At 40.6% G+C, this 26,096-nt stretch overlaps 1 protein-coding gene across 3 annotated transcripts; it reads right to left on the bottom strand.

Annotated features, from left to right (window-relative positions):
• Window positions 1–3,443: 3,443 nt before the first annotated feature.
• On the bottom strand, window positions 3,444–24,891 carry LOC109905608 (zinc finger and BTB domain-containing protein 44). Of its 3 annotated transcripts, none has more exons than XM_020503078.2 (6): window positions 24,504–24,891; window positions 18,127–19,198; window positions 17,236–17,320; window positions 16,787–16,938; window positions 8,148–8,231; window positions 3,444–6,995 (listed from the first exon to the last, which is right to left on the bottom strand). In XM_020503078.2, exons 1-6 carry the CDS (start codon window positions 24,504–24,506, stop codon window positions 6,970–6,972), a joined length of 1,422 nt encoding a protein of 473 aa, XP_020358667.1. In that variant the 5' UTR covers window positions 24,507–24,891; the 3' UTR covers window positions 3,444–6,969. The 3 variants fall into 3 exon arrangements, with proteins under 3 accessions (XP_020358667.1, XP_020358666.1, XP_020358665.1); XM_020503077.2 differs by having other exon boundaries at window positions 7,931–8,231; window positions 24,521–24,884; XM_020503076.2 differs by having other exon boundaries at window positions 7,931–8,231; window positions 24,504–24,873.
• Window positions 24,892–26,096: the final 1,205 nt, after the last annotated feature.

The raw sequence follows: 26,096 nt of genomic DNA, 5'->3' as shown, positions 1-26,096 counted from the left end.
GTACCTGTGGATGTATTTCAAGGCATACCTTCAAACTCAGTGCCTCTTTGCTTGACATCATGGGAAAATCAAAAGAAATCAGCCAAGAACTCAAGGAAAATTGTAGACCTCCACAAGTCTGGTTCATCCTTGGGAGCAATTTCCAAACGCCTGAAGGTACCACGTTGTCACGATCGTCGTAAAGGGGAGACCAAAGCGCAGCGTGGTGTGAATGCATGATTTAATGATTGACTATACAAAATAAGACGAACGTGACTGCTAATGAAACACTGTGCTAACATGCAACATAACATAGTCAGAATGACCAAGCAGCGTGGTAACGGCCAGCAGCAGCAGTGGCAAAGAACACAGAGAGACAAAGAGAATGAACAAAAACCAAAACAGTTCTGTCTGGTGCAGAACAGAAAACAACTACTCACAAAACCCATGTGGGAAAAAGCTACCTAAGCATGGTTCTCAATCAGAGACAACAATAGACAGCTGCCTCTGATTGAGAACCACACCCGGCCAAACAACAAAGAAATACAAAACATAGAAAATGAACATAGAATGCCCACCCTAGTCACACCCTGGCCTAATCAAAATAGAGAATAAAAGCCTCAATATGGCCAGGGCGTGACAGATGCTTGCAAGCCGAAGAACACCATCCCAACCGTGAAGCACGGGGGTGGCAGCATCATGTTGTGGGGGTGCTTTGGTGCAGGAGGGACTGGTGCACTTAACAAAAAAGATAGCTTAATGAGGATGGAAAATTACATGGATATATCAGTCAGGAAGTTAAAGCTTGGTAGCAAATGGGTCTTCCAAATGGACAATGATCCCAAGCATACTTCCAAAGTTGTAGCAAAATAGCTTAAGGACAACAAAGTCAAGGTGGCCATCACAAAGCCCTGACCTCAATCCTATAGAAAATTTGTGGGCAGAACAGAAAAAGCATGTGCGAGCAAGGAGGCCTACAAACCTGACTCAGTTACAGCTCTGTCAGGATGAATGGGACAAAATTCACCCAACTTACTGTGGGAAGCTTGTGGAAGGCTACCCAAAACATTTGACCCAAGTTAAACAATTTAAAGGCAATACTACCAACTACTAATTGAGTGTATGTAAACCTCTGACCCACTGGGAATGTGATGGAAGAAATAAAAGTTTAAATAAATCATTCGCTCTACTATTATTCTGACATTTCACATTCTTAAAATAAAGTGGTGATCCTAACTGACCTAAGAAGGAATTTTAACTAGGATTAAATGTCAGGATTTGTGAAAAACTGAGTTTAAATGTATTTGGCTAAGGTGTATGTAAAGTTCTGACTTCAACTATATATGAGGTTAGAGTTGAGACAGAACCAGAGAGAGTTGCATTGCTGAGTAGCTTGTGATTCTTAAATGGTATTAACAATTTGTTTCATTAAACAAGAAAGGCCCACAAAATAGTTGTATTTTATTGTAAGAAAACCCCAATGAGACAAGGGTTGATTTAGACATTTAAATAGAGAGAAGGTTGAAGTCGAGTTAAATCATTGTCTCACAACACATCATTCTGGGGTCACCCACATAGACGTCAGCAGGATTATCAAAAGGACAGAGGGAAAGTATTGTTGAGGGAAGCTTACAGAGATGATTAGCAGCCACATGCCACCAACAGGGTGGGTGACTAGGGCAGACCACATCAGGCATCACGCCTTGGCTCCCCTTTCTACTATCCAAACCCATTTGATAAAGTTGGCATTGTGGTCACCAAATCATTGAACCAGGGGGATCAATGCAACATTTATATGTCACTTTTGTATTTCAAAGTACAACTTTCATAAATAAGCCATTATAAATGTTTATTCATGACAGTTGTAAAGTGTTAACAATATCTGAACATCCTTATATGCAGCATTGAAATCACTGTAGAGATTTTAAAGGCTCTTTAAGTTTGCATCTGATACAATTATTAAAGTTATAGTCAAATTAATGGATTAGACATTGGGGAATTGATTGGAGATGCATGACAGCTGTGTTCAACATTGTATGTTGTTTTCCTGGCAACGCAGGTTTGGCTCTATCCCATCGAAGCCCCTCTGGGATTGCATGTCTACAGATAAGTCAAGAATGTAAACAAGTCATAAATGCATCTACAAACACATTCTTGGCTCTCCAGTAAAACTTTACAAGTAACGAAGTGACAGCCCAGTCTTACGTAACATTTTAATGAGGCCCACAGCAGGGGATAATACTATGGGTTTCACTAAGTAATTCACCTATATATTCCCACACTTCTGTGGGATTTTTTTCACAACAGGGTATGTGGATAAACCCATAGGCTAGTTTTTCCAGAACATTTTAATCCAGATCAAAATGATCTGTTGTTCATTATCTGAGTTCATTACATTTACATCATATCCAGAGCGACTTACAGTGAGTGCATTCATCTTAAGATAGCTAGGGGGGACAACCACATTTCACAGTCATTGTATGTACATTTTTCTTCAATAAAGTAGCTATCAGCAAAGCCAGAGTTAGTAGGGGGGGGGAGGTCAAGTGCGAGTGTTAGTTCACGAAACCCTTATTATTTTCCTTCTTTTTTTTTTAACAGGAGAAATATGTTTCTATTAAGGACATTATCTGTGATAAATGTTATATTGGATCTCCGATCCAGAGTTTTCCTATCCTTTAAAAAGGTAAAAAAATAATAAAAAAGGCCTAACCCTATAGCTAGTTTATAGGGTAATCCATCCACGGTAATGACTTTGATAACATAAGCTTCACTGATACTAGCCTAATTCCTCTATAAAATAAGACCAATTCGGAGTCACAAACAAAGGGACACTGAATTATACGCAGGTGGTTGGGATCATCTCAAACATATCATAAATCACCTTTAATAGTCCAGACCTCACTCTATGGGCTTTCACTACTTAAAGTAAACACACTTTCCACATAAGGTTATCTTTTGAATCTTTGTTTTCCACATTTTAATCAAAACTGTCTGTAATCTGGGACATGCACCAGTAAGCAATTACAGAGATTTGGACTGAACTGTAGTGAGAAGTCTGGATCCGAGGGGCATGTAGTTATTTTACAACACATGCAAGACCCTATTTATTACTTTCATTTACCAACCACATAATGCATCTTACAATTGAATGCCATGAAAAGTAAAATATTTACATGCCAATATATAATGAATCAGAATAATCAATAACAAGTATATTTGATTAACTTAATCTGTAGCCCATAGTGCTTTTCTTAGCAATAAACAGTGGGAAACATGATTATGAGTAGGAACCACAAACACCTTCATTAGGCAAGCGCTAAAGCTTGGGTTTTATTGTTTTGGCATATAGTCACCAAAAAATATTTATAGACATGTGCTCCAGTCAGATGTTTGCGTAAGTGATGCATACCAGATACGTTGTCCTTTCATGTCCTCAAAAATAAATAACTTGACCAAGGGGGTGGGAGTCGATGCAAGTTTTTATTTACATTTTAGTCGTTTTTTTTGTACTGTACAAAACACCCCTCTTCACAATATAATTGCAAACTAGGAAAAAACACAGATCAGAATTGGGAACATCCATTAACTGTATAGCAGTAGAAAGTGGTTTCATCAGTTTAGAACAGTTAATCTTGGAAATTATCTGGAAAAGTTGAACATTCAACACTTGCTTATGAAACCACAAACATTTTTGCTCTTGCACCATATGCAAATTGCATTACGGGGATGTTTAAAACTGTTAAATGAAACTACAGATTAAATATCAAAGTCACAAAATACAACATATTTTTCAATCATCCAAACTAAGTTGGAAATTAATCTACAGTATAAAGAATATACAATATATATATATATATATATATATGTATGTTTGTGTGTCTGCAGACAGTCAACAAAGTGAACATTAAAAGGCCCACACTCCTTAAACATGTATTAAACATGTATTTGATGTATTCACATTTAACAAGAATATCCAAAAGATGGCATACTCATAAAACAGCAATTGTAATACAAAAGTCACAAAAATATATAATGTATAACTAAGAGCTACCATTTTGTCATATTTTCAACAAACAATATGAACCAGGAAATGTATATATCATGTACACATTGAAAAGGCATATATGTCAATACATGTTTTAAACATTGCACATAAGAGAAGCTACATCTGGGGAACAAAGGAAAGACATGCTAATATCTGTAAAAACTTTAGTTGGAGAAAAATCAAGAACAAAACGCTGATACGTGCTGAGGTTTCAACACATCTCACCTCAACACGGCCTTATTGAACAGCAAACAGAAGAAAGAAAACGCATGCTCTCAGATTCACAGGACTTTCAAATGAACGTGCATTTCACAATCCTAGGAGTAATTTGAAAAGAATCAAATAAAAAATCAAGATGTACACTTCGTTGGTGATTTCACAGATTGAGTGGATTCTCACTTGTTTTTCTTCAGTTAATTTATCACATTGTAAGTACACAACAATACGAAAAACAGTACATTCTTTTCTTTCATTATTCAGACACAAAATATAAACATAGAACCCAACAGCTTGTCCATTTATTGCACACAATAGGCTCACCAAAAATATTTGGGCACTTTAAGTTTCAACAAACAGCAGCATTTCTTTATGAAAAAGGTATGTGAATACAAACAGAAACAAACACACGCAAAACACAAGCTTACTTAAGCGCTAAAATGCTCAAACGCGTGAAAAAATAAAATGACTACAGATTTTAAATTGTGCAGCTTGAAGCTATGCAAGGTCCTATATAAAGGCTAGTTTCTCCAACGCACATGATACAGTGTCTATCGGAGAGAAAATTACATTTCCTGTGAACAATATTTCAATAGCATGGGGAAACCAAGCATGATTACCTCATTACTTTATCATGTCAACAGCAACGATAGATTAAAATGGTAGATACACCAACCCCCAAAGGGACTGGGAACATTTGGTCCAATAGGAGAGCTTGATTGTTACCCAGACATAGGGTGGTTAGGCTAAATGCCACATCTTTTAGGAAAGGTTGATTGGATGGCACGAGACAATCATATGTCAAATCTCTGAGCACCCATTATATGATTATAAAACACACGTTACTTCTCTGAGCCCAAGATATGCACTCACTACTGTAAGTTGCTCTGGATAAGAGCATCTGCTAAAATGACAAAACAAAAATAATAACAGATTCATCATGTTAAATATCACCAAATTCTTATTTTGCTAGTAATATTTTTAATGTTACCATCAGAGTTTGTAATCTATTTTGCATTTCATGGAACGCAAAAGTCCTTTTTTGTTTTTTTGCAGGACTACCAAGATTAATGAATTGATAAGGACTACACTTAATGAAGAAATAAATATCAGTAGCATTTAATCAATGGAGTATCACCACCTTATTATAAAGGCATGGTGATGTGCAACTGACTAGTGATGGCTCAATATAACAGGTGTCCAAGCTAGGGCAAGATTTCTGTTGAAAAGCAGTGACAAAGAAAATGTAGCTGAAAATCTCAAGGTGAACCGAAAACACTATGAAGATGAAAATATCTATCGATCACACTTAAATGATACAAAGCAATGTCATGTTGGCCATGTTATTGAAGACCTCTCCTGGCTCCATATACACAGAATTACAAAACTAAACTCAAAGTAAAAGCAAGGCACCCAGCTCTAAATTCTAATGTGCTGACCACTTGATTAGTACAACGTTAGTCCGAAGAATGTCACTCACATTCATGTCCAAAGTAAACCGTCTGTGTAAAGTTAGGAAGAAATATTCCTACCAACACATGCTCCACCAAATGCAACATGGTCTCATTGTATGTCAAAATAGTGACATTGAAGCATAGTAGTTATATGTCACCAAAGTTGACATATTAGTTATAAGTCACCTACATATTACTTCTACCTCACTGAAATGTTTTATTTAATTTAACCACTAATTACAGTGAGACTCGATTTTTTTGTCACACAGCTGACATATTACAAATATGTCAGTATAGAGATTTCCATCACACAAGAACTGCTAGAGACAAGTATTTCTAATGAAATAGGTCCGACAAATTAACTACACTTTAACTTCACATTTGAACTTAGCCTAGCTCTTCTAGATATCGGAAAGCGCAGCCGTTGCAGTGCGTCTCTCTTGATGAATTAACGATTGACTTCACATATGAAATGCTGCCATGCCTTTGTGACCCGACCTTTGAGAGTCAAAGCCACAGTAGATACCTAAATTATGAACAACACCCAACACAAGTCAAGTGTAGTAGCTACAGTTCATTTATATTGCGCGTAAAGAAAGAGACAATGAGAGCTCTATAATGCAATTTCAAGTTTTCAAATAATATATATATATATTTTTTTAGGTTTAAATGTACTGTGTCCCTATTCACGAAGGAATACATACACACCTCTCACATAAATCACGACAAAATCCAACGTAGCATTCTATTATCAAATCATATTTAGTAACACTAACAGTTTGCCCGAAGCGACGGCACTCAAGAAGTAACACAGCATCTACCGTATGAACGATCATTATGCAAAAAACAACAATCCAATAAGGAAGGAAAGAAACTACTTGTTAGCAAAGTTAAGACATCTAATTCTAGTGGTGCTCGCTAAAGAAGGGCAATCTCAGGCACTTTCCAAAGTCAGGGCTTTGGATTGGAAGGGGGAACAAGTGGGACAATTAGGAAGTGACAGTCACTCAATCGTAATGGAAGCCAGCTCTTTGATGTGGGCGTTCTCCTCCTCTGAGCCGTCCGGGGAGCTGTTACTGCCATTTGTCTTTGGCTCCTCTGACACGTTTTCGTCCTTCAAGGATAAAGGGTCCAGGGGGAAGGTGCTGCTCTCGCAATTCTGGGTGGAGGAGACCTGGGAGATGACCGGCATCTGGACAGACGAATGGTTGCCTTCAAAGCCGTGCTCCACCAGCTCGTACTGCCCCAGAGTCTCCTCCTCTTGCACTTGGCTCAGGTAGTCGGGCATGAGGAAATCACTGGGACCATGTGGAGACATAACAGACGATAGAAAGCTGTTGATGAAAGTGTCTCTAAACCTCCTATATGAAGTAGACCACACAGTAAATATGGTTGACGTTAAAGGCAAAATGAAAAACGTATGGAAATCGGTACATTTTCTTGAAAAATAATACGGTGACAGATCATTATGTGAGGCCTGTGTGAGGCCTGCGATCTGTTTTTTGAGAATCAAACTGGATCGCCAAAGAATTTTCCATACACTGTTATGATCTCAGGCATAGACATTATACTATAACATTTTTTAAAGTAAATGGCCCTTTTGAGCCCTACCAACCTGTGAGGGCTTGAGTTTGATTAAGAAGTGGAAAAGTCTAGAATATATGAGCACATGTCTGCTTTATGTAGAAGTACGTTAAGTACTATGAGCTATACATTTGAATAAAAGACTTTAAACTGAGTGAAATTCCTATATGGAAAGCAAAATTTATTCTGACAGAAATAGGTTATGTAATTTATCCAAATTGTTGCGAGACGCAAGGATTAAAAGCCCGTAGCACGTATAATTTCATACTGTATGTTTCCCAAAGGCAAGTAACTAAGATAAAAGCATGGAATGGTTCAATTAAGAAAATGGACAACAAAATACACAATAGTAACTCATGTAATAGTCTATGCTACATTTCCCTTGAGCCAAGACATATATAGGGATTTTGAGGAAAGTGGCCAAAGACTGCTTTGAACCACATATTCAGCATGACTGATATGTGTTGTACTGTAAGTTTCACAGTATGCTCAGTTAGTTGGACCTGTTTAATGAACCAATTCTGAAAAGCTTGAAATAGCATATCTCCCTGATCATGGCCACTATGGGAGATTTATTTGAATTTTTTCCTTATTTCCCGTGTTACATTAAGCTGATTAAATGAAGGGACGACACCCCGGGACTCCTCACCTGCTCTGGAAGTAGTTTGCTAGTTCAGATGCCTCATGGTTCAGACTCCGCAGGTGTACAATTAAATTGCCAGAGTTGGTAAACATGGCGCCGCACGTTTTGCACTCGTAAATCCGGGGCTTGCGGATTATGTGGCGGGACACCCTCATGTGGTGCTTATATTCGCCGAAGGACGTGAATGTGGCACTACAAATCTGGCACCGGAAACAGCGTTTACCTTCGTGCTTCAGCCGGTGCATCTTTAGGGAGTAGGCCCGTGTGAACTTTTTCCCACAGCGATCACACTGGAAAGGCTTAATGCCTGTTGAAAAAGGGATGAAAAGAAAGAGGACTTGTGTCGCACATTCGAATCACTACAATAGATTAACTATGAATTCTGCAATAAGACATTGATTTTTAGAATTGTCAATGTTAAAACTATCACAAAACAAAAAAAGATGTCAGTGTTAAAAATGTATCACAAAAACATTAAGTGTGAGTGTTAAAAATAGATGTGTAAAATGTGTCAGAAACAGGTAGTAATCATCATTGTATGACCTACAGTATAGTATGCATGCACACCAAAGAAACTGTGACAGAGGCATCCAGTCTCCAATATCCCGCATGGTTCAATGACACACATGGGTTGCAACTAGGGATGCATGATATATCGGTGAACTTATCGGAATCGGCCGATATTAGTTAAAAATGCCAACATCGGTATTGGCCTGATGTCTAGTTTAAACGCCGATGTGCAAAACCGATGTCAAAGCTGATGTGTATACCTATATAACGTAGGTATATGACGTAATGACGCCACGTAAAATTCTGCGCAACACAGCATTCCTAACCTAGCCCACAATGTATGCTGTGTGGATCGAGCAGTCAACAAGTTGAGCACTTGTTTGAAAGAGTAAGAACATTTCAGCGAGAGAACTCAAAGGCGAAATCCATTAACGGCAAGATAATGGAATTCATTTCCCTTGACAATCAACTGTTCTATGTCGTGGGTGATGTTGGCTATCGCGACTGGTCAGCACCGGTACCCACTACCAAGTGTGCTATTGGAGTATCACAGTAATAGCGTCACTGCTATTATCTTCATGACATACTATGGAACGCCGTTTGGGTCTTTGCGTGTCAAAAAAGATACACATCAAATAACACTGTTTGACAAGAACACTATTTGACACATCAAATAACACAGCTCCATTATAGAATGGTGTGCGTGATGAATTTGCACGTGCAAGCCAAGCGCCACCACTACTATCAGTAGCACAGTCAAAGCTGTACAAAAAAGTCAGCAAACAAGCAAACACCGGCCACGAACGATGTGTTTACAATACCTTGTTGGTAATAAAGCATTATTTGTTTGACCGCAACTTCTGGGGTAGCTAGCTAGCTTTATCTTGGTACCTAGCTTGCACCAATACAACCAGCCTGAAAACAATGACCAGTAGAAACTGCAGTCATTTTCATTATTCTTAGCAATGATTTAGGAATCCATGTGAGTAAGTATTAGCTAGGTTGCCACTTGTTGTTTGCCTATTGAAATTGAACTTCAGTTCATGAAATTAAATAGCTAGCTAGCTAACTACTTAACCCTGTTGCCCAAAGCTAACGTTATAAGCAGCCAGCTAGCTTCATCTGGCTAGTGAGGGTCGACCGGCCCGGTTTATGTGTTGTGAAGTTAGCCACAATAAGGATTAGGCACAATAGTGGAATTAGCAGTTTGCCTTCAAAATAAAAGTACCTCTTTGAAAGTGATGCAGAAGGTTACAATTGGTGGAATCATGCCATATTTAGACTAGATAATGTTAAACAAGGTTGGAATGTGAAGCAACTGGGATGAAATGAAATGGGGTATCAGTCTACTCGGTGACACCCACAGAACACAACTGTGAAGAGTTTACTAAATATTATTAGCATTGTAGCTCTTATCGTGGGACTGTGACTGTATGAAATCACCTCACCAGTCAGCCTATTGTGTGTATTGACATTCATATTGCACTGTACAGCTTTACCTAAGGATTGGGGATCAATGAAATGGGGTATCAGTCTACTCAATACCAAAGATATTTTTTCCCTGACGTCCTCCTCAGAGTTATCGGACTCCAAAACATCTACGCAGTATTGTTTTTCCTCGGGAATCGTGTTCAAAAACATGAGCTGGAGCAAACCCAGAAAAATGTGTTTGTGTGGAGGTGCTAACTAACGGAAATTAAACTATAAACTATCAAAATAAAGAGAATCGCACACTCCATATATAAACCCCCAGTAATTTATTGGGTATTTCCCAACGTTTCGGCATCACTGTGCCTTCTTCAGGGTAATGTCATGAATGCTTGAACCAGGTTATGTCGACAAACAGTGCAATTAGTGTAACAAATGACAATAGGGAGGGTTGTGTCGTAATGATTCAGTTAATTAGAATTAATTAATGAAACTGTTAAAAAAAACAATAGTTTATGGCATATTAAATATTTTTCGACCTGTATGTGGGTGTCTGAAGAAGGATGTTTTTATAGTGCTATTGCACTGTGCGCATGAGACACATTTGAAGTTCCCATTTGGAATAGGTGTCAAGAGTGTCCTCAGGGGGCATGTCAGATACACATAGATTGACAATAAATGTGTCTCAATTCACAGTTGTTTCAGAGTCCCGCAATAAGAGCTACGACGCTAATGTTCTCTGGGTGTCACTGAGTAGACTGATACCCCATGTCATTGATCCACAATCAATAGGTCAGGTTCTACAGTGAAATAAGTATGCCGCCAATGCAATTCTAAAGTATAATACATCCAGTGTGATTTCAACAGATTTTTGTCAAATTAACTAATTATTCAACCTGCCCAGGGACTGCGGTTGAAAATTAGCCGGTTGGCTAAAACCAGCACTTTTACTGAAATGTTGATTAATGTGCACTGTCCCTGTAAAAATAAACTCAAAACTCAATTGCAACAAACTCAAAAAAGTTCGGGGACAGTGTAAAGTCCATGGAGAATGAGAGCACCTCCTCCCAGCTAACCACTGGACTGAGGATAGGAAACTCTGTCACCACCGATAAATCCACTATAATTGAGAATTTCAATGAGCATTTTTCTACGGCTGGCCATGCTTTACACCTGGATACCCCTACCCCGGTCAACAGCACTGCACCCACCACAGCAACTCGCCCAAGCCTTCCCATTTCTCCTTCTCCCAAATCCAGTCAGCTGATGTTCTGAAAGAGCTGCAAAATCTGGACCCCTACAAATCAGACAATCTGGCTAGACAATCTGGACCCTTTCTAAAATTATCTGCCAAATATGTTGCAACCCCTATTACTAGCCTGTTCAACCTCTCTTTCGTGTCATTTGAGATTTCCAAAGATTGGAAAGCAGCTGCGGTCATCCCCCTCTTCAAAGGGGGGGGACACTCTTGACCCAAACTGCTACAGACCCCTAGGGGGGCAAAAAAGTATTTAGTCAGCCACCAATTGTGCAAGTTCTCCCACTTAAAAAGATGAGAGAGGCCTGTAATTTTCATCATAGGTACACTTCAACTATGACAGACAAAATGAGAAAAAAAATCCAGAAAATCACAATGCAAATTATGGTGGAAAATAAGTATTTGGTCAATAACAAAAGTTTATCTCAATACTTTGTTATATACTCTTTGTTGGCAATGACAGAGGTCAAACATTTTCTGTAAGTCTTCACAAGGTTTTCACACACTGTTGCTGGTATTTTGGCCCGGACTGTTGCTGGGCAACACGGACTTTCAACTTCCTCCAAAGATTTTCTATGGGGTTGAGATCTGGAGACTGGCTAGGCCACTCCAGGACCTTGAAGTGCTTCTTACGAAGCCACTCCTTCGTTGCCCGGGCGGTGTGTTTGGGATCATTGTCATGCTGAAAGACCCAGCCACGTTTCATCTTCAATGCCCTTCAATGCCCTATCTCACGATACATGGCCCCAGTCATTCTTTCCTTTACACGGATCAGTCGTCCTGGTCCCTTTGCAGAAAAACAGCCCCAAAGCATGATGTTTCCACCCCCATGCTTCACAGTAGGTATGGTGTTCTTTGGATGCAACTCAGCATTCTTTGTCCTCCAAACACGACAAGTTGAGTTTTTACTCACCGTTCTTGTGATCATTTTGACCCCACGGGTGAGATCTTGCTTGGATACCCAGATCGAGGGAGATTATCAGTGGTCTTGTATGTCTTCCATTTCCTAATAATTGCTCCCACAGTTGATTTCTTCAAACCTAGCTGCTTACCTATTGCAGATTCAGATTCAGTCTTCCTGGTGCAGGTCTACAATTTTGTTTCTGGTGTCCTTTGACAGCTCTTTAGTCGTGGCCATAGTGGAGTTTGGAGTGTGACTGTTTGAGGTTGTGGACAGGTGTCTTTTATACTGATAACAAGTTCAAACAGGTGCCATTAATACAGGTAACGAGCGGAGGACAGAGGAGCCTCTTAAAGAAGAAGTTACAGGTCTGTGAGAGACAGAAATCTTGCTTGTTTGTAGGTGACCAAATACTTATTTTCCACCATAATTTGCAAATAAATTCATTAAAAATCCTACAATGTGATTTTCTGGATTTCTTTTCTCATTTTGTCTGTCATAGTTGAAGTGCACCTATGATGAAAATTACAGGCCTCTCTCATCTTTTTAAGTGGGAGAACATGCACAATTGGTGGCTGACTAAATACTTTTTTGCCCCACTGTATATCTATCCTACCCTGCCTTTCTAAGGTCTTCGAAAGCCAAGTCAACAAACAGATTACCGACCATTTCGAATCCCAACACACCTTCTCCGCTATGCAATCTGGTTTCAGAGCTGGTCATGGGTGCACCTCAGCCACGCTCATGGTCCTAAACGATATCTTAACCGCCATCGATAAGAAACAATACTGTGCAGACGTATTCATTGACCTGGCCAAGGTTTTCGACTCTGTCAATCACCACATCCTCATCGGCAGACTCAATAGCCTTGGTTTCTCAAATGATTGCCTCGCATGGTTCACCAACTACTTCTCTGATCGAGTTCAGTGTGTCAAATCGGAGGGCCTGTTGTCCAGGCCTCTGGCAGTCTCTATGGGGGTGCCACAGGGTTCAATTATTGGGCCGACTCTCTTCTCTGTATACATCAATGATATAGCTCTTGCTGCTGGTGATTCTCTGATCCACCTCTACGCAGACGACACCATTCTGTATACTTCTGGCCCTTCTTTGGACACTGTGTTAACAACCCTTCAGACGAGCTTCAATGCCATACAACTCTCCTTCCGTGGCCTCCAACTGCTCTTAAATACAAGTAAAACTAAATGCATGCCCTTCAACCGATCGCTGCCTGCACCTGTCCGCCCATCCAACATCACTACTCTGGACGATTCTGACTTAGAATATGTGGACAACTACAAATACCTAGGTGTCTGGTTAGACTGTAAACTCTCCTTCCAGACTCACATCAAACATCTCCAATCCAAAGTTCAATCTAGAATTGGCTTCCTATTTCGCAAACAAAGCATCCTTCACTCATGCTGCCAAACATAACCTCGTAAAATTGACCATCCTACCGATCCTCGACTTCGGCGATGTCATTTACAAAATAGCCTCCAATACCCTACTCAATAAATTGAATGCAGTCTATCACAGGGCCATCCGTTTTGTCACCAAAGCCCCATATACTATCCACCACTGTGACCTGTACGCTCTCTTTGGATGGCCCTCGCTTGATACTCGTCGCCAAACCCACTGGCTCCAGGTCATCTACAAGACCCTGCTAAGTAAAGTCCCACCTTATCTCAGCTCGCTGGTCACCATAGCAGCACCCACCTGTAGCACGCGCTCCAGCAGGTATATCTCCCTGGTCACCCCCAAAGCCAATTTCTCGTTTGGCCGCCTCTCCTTCCAGTTCTCTGCTGCCAATGACTGGAATGAACTACAAAAATCTCTGAAACTGGAAACACTTCTCTCCCTCACTAGCTTTAAGCACCAGCTGTCAGAGCAGCTCACAGATTACTGCACCTGTACATAGCCCATCTATAATTTAGCCCAAACAACTACCTCTTCCTCTACTGTATTTAATACATTTTTTTTCCTTTGCACCCCATTATTTATATTTCTACTTTGCACATTCTTCCACTGCAAATCTACCATTTCAGTGTTTTACTTGCTATATTGTATTTACTTCACCACCATGGCCTATGTTTTGCCTTTACCTCCCTTATCTCACCTCATTTGCTCACATTGTATGTAGACTTATTTTTCTACAGTATTATTGACTGTATGTTTGTTTTACTCCATGTGTAACTCTGTGTTGTTGTATGTGTTGAACTGCTTTGCTTTATCTTGGCTAGGTCGCAATTGTAAATGAGAACTTGTTCTCAACTTGCCTACCTGGTTAAATAAAGGTGAAATAAAATAAATAAAATATTTTGCTGATTTTATATAACAACATTCCAACCTCGTTTAGCATGATCTATTCAATTATGGCATAATTCTACTATTTATATTCATTTGCATCACTGTCAATAACGTACTTTTATTTTGAAGGCTAACCGCAAAGTCCACTATTGTGGCTAATCCTTATTGTGGCTAGCTTCACATAGATGGGTCTGACCACCACTAATCAAATAAGAACGGTCTAATGAATTAGGGTTATTTTAGATGACACCTAGCTATATAGTTACCTAGCTAACTATAGCTACTGAAACAGATTGTCGTTTTGCTATGTTTTTGTGGAAGAACATAGATAGCTAGCTCATGGATGCAAACTTTTTTTATGACCAGCACTGTAGGTACGCAAGACAACTTTACCAACATCATAGCATATGTATCGATGAATCGTTGTGACATATGAAATGCGAGTGATAGTGTAATCAATGAGTAATAACTACGTAAAATATGTATGAGCACTTTAAATTATTATGTGACGTGCAGTCATATTCAGGTCCTGATTGGTCAACAAGCTTACAAATAGGGTTACTTGTATTTTTTTTGACACGCAAAGAACCATACTGCGTTCCATAGAAATCCTGGTTGAGAATGAAACGACTGAACAATTGAACAACGAAACAGCATAGCAAGTAAGTGAAAGAAATAGGTTTTGATTATGTTTAACTGGTAATGGGGACATACGTAAATGCCAACAAAATAACTTTTTGGTCAGTGTGGTGTGTTTGTGTAACCTTTATTTACCTAGGCAAGTCAGTTAAGAACAAATTCTTATTTACAATGACGGCCTACCCCGGCCAAACCCGGCCGACGCTGGGCCAACTGTGCGCCGCCCTCTGGGACTCCCAATCACGGCGAGATGTGATACAGCTAGGATTCGAGCCAGGGACTGTAGTGACGCCTCTTGCACTGAGATGCAGTGCCTTAGACCGCTGCGTCCATGTGTGTATTTTAACTATTTAACTGTACTAGAATGCTTAAAAGGCCACTAAAGTTTTTTATATCGGTATCGGGTTTTTTGGCAAGGAAAATATCGGTATTGGCAAAAAATGTCATATAGGTGCATTACTAGTTGCAACAAGCATTTCTGAGCCGATCGGACCAGGGGAACAATACGAAGGGCAAAAAGGGCTTCTGTTGATTCAGTTATTTATGGCCCTCATAAACATGCCACAACTTTAAGATTAAGACAGACTTTTTTCAATGAGAAATATAAAAATACATTGACAGCTCTATGAGGCATACGTTGACGTGAACTTCCAATGAAGCTCCTTTCGCAGAGCCAGAGTAAGTACATTTAAGCAGAAGTGAACTGCATTACTTTTAACTGCATACAATACAACACTATGGGTCGAGCTTAAATGACCCTGAAGAAAAAGACTTGAGCCCCATGAAGTCTTTTCAACCAGAGAGTCAGCCCTACTCTATGGTATACTTAACTGGCCAGTTCAGAATAATAATAATACCACACAGGAGCCCCCCCCCCCCCCTCTTGCTTTGATGGATTACTCCATTATACCAATTTCATAATTGGGTCTTGTGGATGTGTGCATTGGCAGGGGGATAGAACCCCTATGAATACAATGGTGGTTTTATTGATGAATGTGAGCAGTGTGTCTAAAGCTTGGAGTAGCAAAGACCATTATCCCATTATATGTTGGGACACAATGTGGAGTCATTGCCTGCAGCCTATAGTTAGTTACCTTCCACATGCTGTAACCGTACATGGCTACACAAATGGGACTGTCCACATGCAAGCCTGATTACTTTTGGACAACTACTAACTGGCTTTATAGACAACTTAAAAGTAGGCATTCTCTATCACTGAGAACATCATGCTTCAAGCTTATAGCAGATATTAATGGGACATTACACTCCAAAATAAAACTTATCAAGGGCTGGAAAAGGTGAAACAGCACCACATGATCTCCTTGAACTTAGCACTGCTTGTTTGTGATGGTTAAGACTCAAGTTGAGATTTGTGTTGATATTTGGCTGACATCATTTCCTGTTATAATGTTCCACTGTCATTGGAGTTTGGCTATGTGTGCACGAGTTTGGGTATGTGTGCACTTGATGAGTGTGTTTTTCCGATGTCAGCCGAGGCGGGAGACACTAAGCCCCAAGTGTTTCCAAAATCAATGTTCCCTGGAATGCCCTTCATTCTTCTCCACAGTGTGCCATGAGTCAAACCATTAACGAGCCATTCATACCATTAATCTCCGGCTCCTATCATCGGGTGAATAGAGGACGCATGGAACTACTGTAGAGGGCAACGTAAATACAGTACAAATCACATGAGCTACTTTCCAGATGGGTACCTATGACATAAACAGATACGACATAACAGATAGCTGCTAGAGGTCGCAGAGCAGTAGTTAGTCTACACAGCCCTGTTCAACTGCATAGTGGATGTGTGGAAATTACCTACCAGAGTGGATGAGCATATGTTGCTTCAAGTTCTGTATGCGGGTGAATCGGACGCCACACGTGGGGCACTGGAAAGGTCTGTCAGGCCCGTTAGTGCCAGGGCGGGTTGAAGGGCTTATGTATAAGTGGTAAGGGTATTGGAGGCTTTCTAATCTGAAACAAGAAAGAGGATGTGGTGCTCCAGTGAGGGTAGACACAAATGTGGTAAACCTTGGGGTGTCAGATGAAAACCTTCCTTTAGCTTCATCATAATAACATCAAGACCTCAAGGGTTCCATACCAGTTGGAAGGCAAAATGGAACATCTTACATAAATGCAAGATTAGCTTGAACAAAAGAAAATCAAGGTTATCAAACCTTCCAAATGAATGGAGTTGAAAACCAGGGAAGGTGATCATGATATTTCCACTTACATTTAAAGAATATAAGTATTTTCCAATCATATTGTTACCTTTCATCATCCTCAGCATGACCTCCTGCATTGGATGTACTTTGCATTGAGGGCAACCCTTCTGTGACTCCCTCATCTATCGAACCTATGCCAAAACAAAAAACAAATATAATTTCCACCAGTTACTAGTTCTTTCTCAGTCTGATTTCCATAAGACATGGTTCGGGATAGAACCCATACACAGATCCAATGCAAAGACTGAATAGCTTTAAAGTGGCAATCCGCAGTTGAAACAATAAAGCATCCTCCCTGCCACTGTTTGGGAAAACAGCTGAGGAATGGGGCCGGAGAAACATAGCCACTCAAATTCATAGACAGAACTATCGATGCAAGGACTGACCATCCATGATATCAAAATTATAGTTTTAAACATGTTTGTTTATATTTAGGCCTACTTTGTTACTTTGAGTAAAACAACATTATATTTCAGGTTCTGATGGGGTACGACAGTTGAACAAAGTTCATAAGGCAATATTAGGTTTTATTTTTCAAGAATCAATGGGTAGGCCTAAATATAATTAATTTATAAGCAAAAAAAAGAATGTAGCAACTGCAGATTAGCCCTTTAAATCTAGAGGGAAATTACACTCCCAAAAAGTGTAAAGAGAAAAAAAGTTGGTGATCTTGTATTGAGATAAGTCCACATCCTAGGTCATCTGTATTGTAGACCCAGCTACATGACGCAATCCAAAACGAATGGAAAAGATATGCACACCAGAGTCTGTGCTTAGGCCTGGCTTTTCCATTATTTTGGGGTCAGGCATATAGCTATATCTACACAACCGTTGGCATGTGTTGCAGACTCAGCTTGACACAAGACTACTGATGAGGTCTGAAAACATCTGACAGACTGACTTTGGAGTGTTTTGTCCACTCACGTGACACCCATACCTATGGAGGAGGACTGTGGGCTGATGAGGAGGTCCTCCTGGACCTGTTCACTGCAGGGCACTGTCTGCTGGTCGCTCAAAGAACTCTGGGAAGCGCTGACGGGCTGCGACAACGTCTCCTGGACCTCCTCGTCACTCAGCCTCTCCACCTTCACATGTATGTCCTCCTCGGGGCCCGCCAGCGACAGTGGCGCCTTAATGGAGCTTTCACAGGCCAGGAAGTCACTCAGCCGGCGGCTCACCTCCGAGGGTCCTGCCTGGTCCAGACGACGTGGGCTCTCAGGAAGCTTGGGCTGCTTATCTGGGTGGAACCTCCGGTCGATACCGAAGGGGAAGGTCCACGGGAAGGCCAGGGAAGAGTCCACTGGCTGGGTGGTGGTCTCTGAGAAGGAGGACGGGGATGGGTTGGGCATCTGCGGCGAGGTGATCTGCGAGGTGCATTTGAGTGGGCTCTCTGGGGACATCATGATAAAGCTCTTACGTTTGCGGCGCGACTCGCGACACACAGGGATGTTCCTCTCCATCACGCTGCAGTCAGAGGATACAGGCGACAGGCTGCTATCCAACGGCGTCAAAGCGCAGTGGGAGGAAGCGCTCTCGCCAAGAGCCGACTCCTGCGGTTTCTCCTGCCCCATATTCCCGGCGCTCCAGAGGATGCTGGACTTCATGAATTCTGAGCATGTGCTCGCCACGGCGAACATCTGCATGTAACTGGCGGCGGCTAAAACGTCGATGATGTTCTCCGTGCTGATGGAGAGGGTGGAGGTGTAGGCGTACTCCAGCAGAGGGGTGAAGCCGCTCACCGTGACGTGGTGCAAGTCCAACACAAACTTGTCCTCCTCCTCAGGCCTGCCCACTAGTTTGGAGCGGAAGAACTCGCTGCAGCAGGCCAGCACCACCTTGTGCGCCAGAAACAACTTGTCCTGCACCCGGATAGTGACATCGCAGAGGTGGCCCTCGTTGCGCAAGGCATTTAGCTTTTCCAGCATCTCTTGACTGTGCGTGGGGGAACTGTGGGTAAAGGTTTTGACCCCCATCTTTTTCTTAGCGTACTTGCTCTGGAGGGCCTTCACCTACAGGAAGAATGGAAAATTAGTCTACAAATGTTGGCCTACATTGGGCCTTTGCTATAAAGTCAATGTAATGTTTGTAATTCATTATCCTTATGGATGTTAAACAGTGGCTATACTAAAATAAAAAATAAAAACCTGAATATAAATCCAGTGATGGTATTGAAAAAAAATACCGCCGTGTAGTAAACCTACACTGTCAGATGATAGGATTAGAGGAGTTCAGTTTAGCCTAAGTAACCACACAGACAGACAACTTAACAAAGTGTTAACAGACAACTGTCAGTATTGTCTGGGGGGACTTTCATTTAGCCTCACATGGACTTAACAGAGTGGCAAAAGATATGCACAAACAAAAACAGCGATGAAGGAGTGCAGAGCCAAGAGAAACATCCCTCTTGACATTTGGAAACCCACTGAACCTCAGATTGATTTCAGGTCTGTCAACCTCAAGATGCATCCAAAAAAATGGAATATACAAATGTGCTACTAGCATAAACTAATGTGGATATTCAAAGCCAGAGACCATGTATTTACAGCTCTTGCAATGTTTTAGAGAGAAGATCTCTAAACAAACTTAACCTAACAAATCTCGAAATAAACTTAACCTAACACCAAACAATCTGCTTTTTCCATTGTTGATGGTTGAGGACAACTGAAGTGCTGCTGACATTATTCTACACTCCAACGAAAACCTAAAGCCAAAATTGTTCAAACAAATAATGTCATTGTGTAAAAGAATATCATTTTAACCTAAAAGGTCCAGTTTGGTTTCATCCAAAAAATGACTAGGAAAGAGAGCAGGTGGCAAGGGAGGTGGTGAGAGGGTGAGGGAAGTAGACTAAAATGGCAAGTTATGTAACAATAACGAAAGCAAATGCATCATGATGAAAGACAAGTTCATGTGGAGTCCACTACAGCAGGTATTCCCAACCTGGGCAATGTCGTCGGGGGTACGCCAAAGAAAAATGTGATTCACATTTTATTCATTTTTTTTTAAAGAAAAATATAAATTTTTCAAAAATCGGGGGGAAGAAATCACATTTTCAAACCGTACATTTATATTTTCCAACCGAGCTATACATTTGGGTGAGGTCTTTTTCTCGCCCGAGTAGCCTCGTTTCACTGCCAAAAATAAAATTCAACCATGTAGTGTTCAGCGAAATAACAACACAATGTCAAATACAGGTAGCCTTGTCAAATAATTAACATCCAATCACATTAACCGTTACTCTAGCGGGAAACCTTCACTCTTGCGCAGACATTTAGAAACTAAACATGACCATTTGAAAAATAAGCCACGGGAGTTTTTTGAGCGAGAATAAAGATGACATTCGAGTAGTAAGACATGTATAAAAGCAACAGATACCATTAATAAGAAGGGGCTAGAAGAGTCTTATATGATAAGCTACTGAGTGGATAGGACAGGCAAGCCCTACACTATTGTGGAGGACTTAATTCTTCCTGCTGCTGCGGATATACCTGGGACAATGCTGGGGGAAAAGGCCAAAAAACCTATACAGACAATGTCTTTATCAAACAACACTGTTTCATGATGCATCGGTGACATGGCAGGAGATGTTTTGAAACAATTACTGCTTCGCATACAAGCCAGTGAATTCTATGCGTTACAGCTGGATGAGTCAACAGACGTGGCGGGCCTGGCACAGCTCCTGGTATATGTCTGTTACGTTTATGGGGGGTCAATTACAACATAAATAAGTGCACTGGTTATCAAGGGGAAAAGTATTGACACTTTTTTAAAAATGAGAGTTGAGCTTAAAGTTTTCCTGACTGACCATAATCTCCACGTCTGACCGCTTGCATGGTGACGAGTTTCTAACACAACTGGCCTATATGGTTGATGCTTTTTTTTGCCTGAATGATCTGAATCTAGGATTACGGGGACTCTCCGCAACTATATTCAATGTGTGGGACAAAATTGAGGCTATGATTAAGAAGTGGGAGCTCTTTTCTGTCTGCATTAACAAGGACAACACACAGGTATTTCCATCATTGTATGATTTTTTTGTGTGCAAATGAACTCAAGTTTACGGACAATGTCAAATGTGATATAACGAAGCACCTGAATGAGCTGGGTGCGCAATTACGCGTGTACCTTCTTGACACGGATGACACAGACAACTGGATTCATTTTCCTTTTCATGCCCTGCCTCCAGTTCACTTACCGATATTTGAACAAGAGAGCCTCATCGAAATTGCAACAAGTGGTTCTGTGAAAATGTAATTTAATCAGAAGCCACTGCCAGATTTCTGGAAAGGGAGGCGCTCAGAGTTTCTTGCCTTGGCAAATCGCGCTGTTAAGACACTGACCCTTTGCTACTACGTCCCTATGTGTCATCACATTGGCCTGAGGTGGGGAGGTTTATGACCCCCATAAATACCTTTCCCCTTTTTCCTCTCTCTACTCTACCGATGTAACTATTGAGAATCCCTTTGTTAACATAGAGTGACGTCAAAAGATGGGAAACGGAACCATATTTCGGTAATCCAACCAGTTGAAAATATGCGTTGGGACTTAATAAATATGATGTCAGTTCAGTTGGCGTCTGAGACATGATTACTGATGATAGGACGACATGAACTGTATCTTGGAAAATCTACACATTCTAGTTATCAGATTCACATGGAATTGTTGTGCAATTTAAATGTTTAAATTTGAAACTATTTGTGAAAAGATTAAATGTAATTTTTAGCTTCTTAATGAGAAAACGGTTTGTCAGAAGAACAACACTCTGCTCACTCAGAGGCCCCGCCCAAGTGAACAGACATGGGTTGTAAACTATGAAACACAGCCCTCTCTCCCAATCCTATATAAGCCCCTTGACAAAAAAAATTAACTTTCTGTTCCGAGGACGTTAGGGCGACAGTCCTACGTTAAAAGGGCTCAGATAAACTAACAAAATCAGCATCGAATTTCAACGTGAAGATGACGGTCAACACGCCGAAAGGATGAATTTTGTCAATACTAGCCAGAATATAGCATGAGCTTAAAAGTATGGCAACTTGGTATGAACTTTGAACTCTTATTCACTCCAGAAGTGATACCTCCTAGCCGTTGAGTTAGCAGCAGTCGCTGTAAACGTGGGCTAGGAAAGGACGGACGATGTATCCATTCTTCAATGCTCCAGTTCACCACTAGACAGTCTTCAGAGGACCAGAGATCCATACTGGACAACCCGGCCTCCCATCTACGACCAACCGATCGAAGCGCAGCTCAGAGTAAATATTTATTGCATTTTCCATTTCCAAATGGGCGGTAATTTAGAATGCATAAGATACTGTATTTACGATAGCATAAGATACTGTATTTACGATAGCATAGCTTCTCCCTTTGTTCCTCAGTCTTTCCGCTCTTTCACTCAAACCCCCCCCCCTTTTCTTTGTGTAACCAGCCGCTATATCGGCTCCGTTCACCAGGTCCCATCAATGTAGGATTCATTCTGTGTATATGTAATTCTGTGTGATTAGTTAGGTATTTAGTAAATAAATAATTAAACCACATTTTGTATTGCTGATTCAACTTGTTAGCCAGGGTTCGTGAGGATAACCAAGAATTTCCAACTTTCAGATGAGTCTAAATAAAGTGACGATTAAATATTGACTCCTATTGAGGTAAAAGTTTACCAGGTCTTTAAGAGTTTATTCGGAAGATAACAGCTCTATAAACATTATTTTGTGGAGCCCCGATATAGTTAATTACATTAACCTGATTAGCTTAATCAGGTAATATTAATTACAGAGAAATTATTTTATAGAATAGCACGTCATATCACTTAATCCGGCATAGCCAAAGACACAACATATGTGAGTGGATGCTCGGCCCTCACTAGCATGAAAACTAAATCGAAGCACAGACAGTGTGTGGAAAATGATTTAAGACTCTCCAATACAACCCAACATTGCAGAGTTATGTGCATCCTTTCAAGCACACCCTTCTCATTAACCTGTGGTGTGTTATTCACAATTTTTTATTAAGAAATAAGATTTCATATGTAAAATGGCTAAATAAAGATCAAAATTATTGATTATTATTTGTGCCCTGGTCCTATAAGAGCTCTTTGTCACTTCCCAGGAGCCAGGTTATGACAAAAACTCACTCATTCTTATGTTTAATAAATGTATTGTACAGTGTGTGTGGCAAACTTGATGATGATGCCAAAATTATGATGCCAAAAAACAACATTTGAGAGTGCGCTGACCCTGGTGCTAGAGGGGGTATTGCAGCTGGAGGTTGAATGTTTGAAGGGGTACGAGACTATAACACATTTGGGAACCACTGCACTACAGGATGCAGTGCAGCTGCCCGTCTCCCTCCCTTTCTCCGACATGTGGCTGCTCTGAGGCATGAGATTTTCCATCAAACAAAACTCTCTCCTGAAGGGGCTCTCTTTGGGAGAGCTTGCTGCCCTCACTAAGAAAAAAAGAGGAAATACTCCCCGGCTGTTGGCCCAATAAAGGCAACGCAAATTAGGCTTGAACCACTGATTTTAGCTGCAGTTGAGGAGAGGAGTGTGGGTTGTTGTCTACCTTTCAAAATCATATTATCTTGATTCTAAGTTTGGGCTAACCTAATTCAAAACCCGACTCGGACATTGATAGGTTTGAACTTTCAACAACTAGCCTAACGTTTTTCCAGGTGAAGGGTCCATAAATAGCCCAACATAATGCACTGTTGAAACAGCACAAAATCGAAGTCTCAAGCGAAACAAACACAATAGCTAGGCCTAGTAGCCTGCATTAAGAAATACATTTTTAGAACGTTATTCCTACTTGAACTGTCTCCACTAACTTTGAGATTTCATCATCATACCGATGAAAGTAGCTAACTACGTTGTTAGCTGCTGCAATTAACTTCTTAGTTCTTACAAATCAAATCAGGTGTAAATGCAACATCAAATAGCTAGCTAACAGAGGTCGTCCAAAATTGGGACAGGCATTATGTTTACAGGCAAAGTGGGCGGGGACTAAACTGAACCCAGTATTTTCGCTTGTAAACATTAACATGCTGCAAGTAACAACACGTTGCGAGCTAGCTAGTTGGCTAGCGAACAAGCTAGTTAGCTAACAAAGAAAGCTATGTAAAGTCAAAACAAAGAGCAACTATAGTTAGCTGTCTATAAACATTAACAAAGGCTTCGACAGGCAACCAGGTAGTTAAGTGAACTAGCTTGCTAGATAATGTAAAGTTAATGAAAACGTTTCACTTGACCGGCTAGCAAACTACACATACACCAATTTTTCAACACTTAGCTAACTACCAGTTTTCAGAGGTCGAGTTACTGACCATGCAACGAAATATACCTTCAGTAGATAGAACAGTGTACGATTCGGTCTGTTGTTCGACTTGATCGGCCTCGGGTTGTGGAGTCAAATGAGGCCGATGTAAACACACCACAGCTGTGCGTGCAACAGCACAAAGCAGCCTAGCTTGCAAGCAGTCTGTTATCGGTGTCGATTTAGCCCGTTCTTTGGAATTCCGTGTGTTTGGGAAACATTCGTTGGCCAAACACAGATAAATTTGAGATTTTCATTAATACTTGGAGCGGTCGATAGTTCAAATTGTTGTTAAAAGGTTAACAAAACGTACATTTTTGTACCGTTTCGTTGAGGTTCTTTAGCTAGCCTCCCTGTGCTAATCCTTTTTGCACTTTGTGTCCCATAATGCAACGCGCAGTAGGCAAATGTCTGATTTGGTTAAGATCATGTCTGACGGATCTAAAAAAAAAATATTTTACTAGTCAAGTCAGTTAAGAACAAATTGTTATTTACAATGGCAACCTATGAGGGTTACCTGCCTTGTTCAGGGGCAGAACGACAGATTGTTACCTTGTCAGCTCAGGGATTCTTCAGGTTACTGGCCCAACGCTCTAACCACTAGGCTACCTGCCCCACATCTAAAGCAATTAATGCAGCTAAATGTGCTTGCTGTAATCACGGGGTAGAATAGTCAGGTTCTTTTCGAGTAGGTTTGAGTAGACAGTACAGACCAAACCCGCAATTTTACAACATAAGGCAAGGTTCAATTTTAGTTCTCATTTCAGTTACAGTGGTCTTTCTATGGCTTAGGAGCACGTTTGAAACCAATACAAGTAAAACATTTAAACGAGAACCAAAAAGGGGACTCAGGAGGTGATGCAGCTTGGAAGGCAGGTGTCCATTTTCTGTAAAAAAAAATAATATATATATATATATATTTTTTTTAAGTTCATTTCACAAGCCTCAGTAGCAATGCCTCTGGACTGCATCCCTTCCTGTATGCTGCCTCCTAGAAGCCCAAAATAAAAGGGGTTTAAATACACAATTTAGATCACATGATTAGTTAACTATCCGATGGGAGCTCTTGTTGGTTTGTTTTAACCAGGTTCACCCAATGCCTGTGCTTTTGTGCCGCTGGCTCAGGATTAGTGCTCTCACTTCTGCACCACATGGACCGTTCCCATATTAGGCCTACACCTCTCTATCTGACTAGTTACGTTGGTGGGCTGCGGTGGGATGGTCATGTTGGAGCTTGGCTATTAGAATTTGGAGTTTGGTGTGAATGCGAGAACACTCAGAGTGAGGGCAATGGTGTAAGTACTACTTAATTACTTTTCATCATTACTACACAATTTCTACACAAAACCTAATGGTTTTACTACTTGATTGCTATTGAGATGTGTAGTAAACCAGTAGTGATTTGTGTAGTAATGAGTGATAAATTGGGACGTTCATTTCGTACTCATCACAAAATAATTATTACTACTGTGGAACCACTGAGGGGGATCTACTACTTAAAACCCACACATTCCTATACATGTTCTATTGAATCACTACACAATGCTTACAGATGACTGCTGAATGCCTACTCAATCCTGATTGAATTACTACTGCTATCAAA

The sequence above is a fragment of the Oncorhynchus kisutch genome, linkage group LG15, assembly GCF_002021735.2.
Source record: "Oncorhynchus kisutch isolate 150728-3 linkage group LG15, Okis_V2, whole genome shotgun sequence".
In the NCBI taxonomy this organism is placed as follows: Eukaryota; Metazoa; Chordata; class Actinopteri; order Salmoniformes; family Salmonidae; genus Oncorhynchus; species Oncorhynchus kisutch.
The sequence above is the reverse complement of the archived record's forward strand: the minus strand, read 5'-3'. Positions and strand labels throughout refer to the sequence as shown.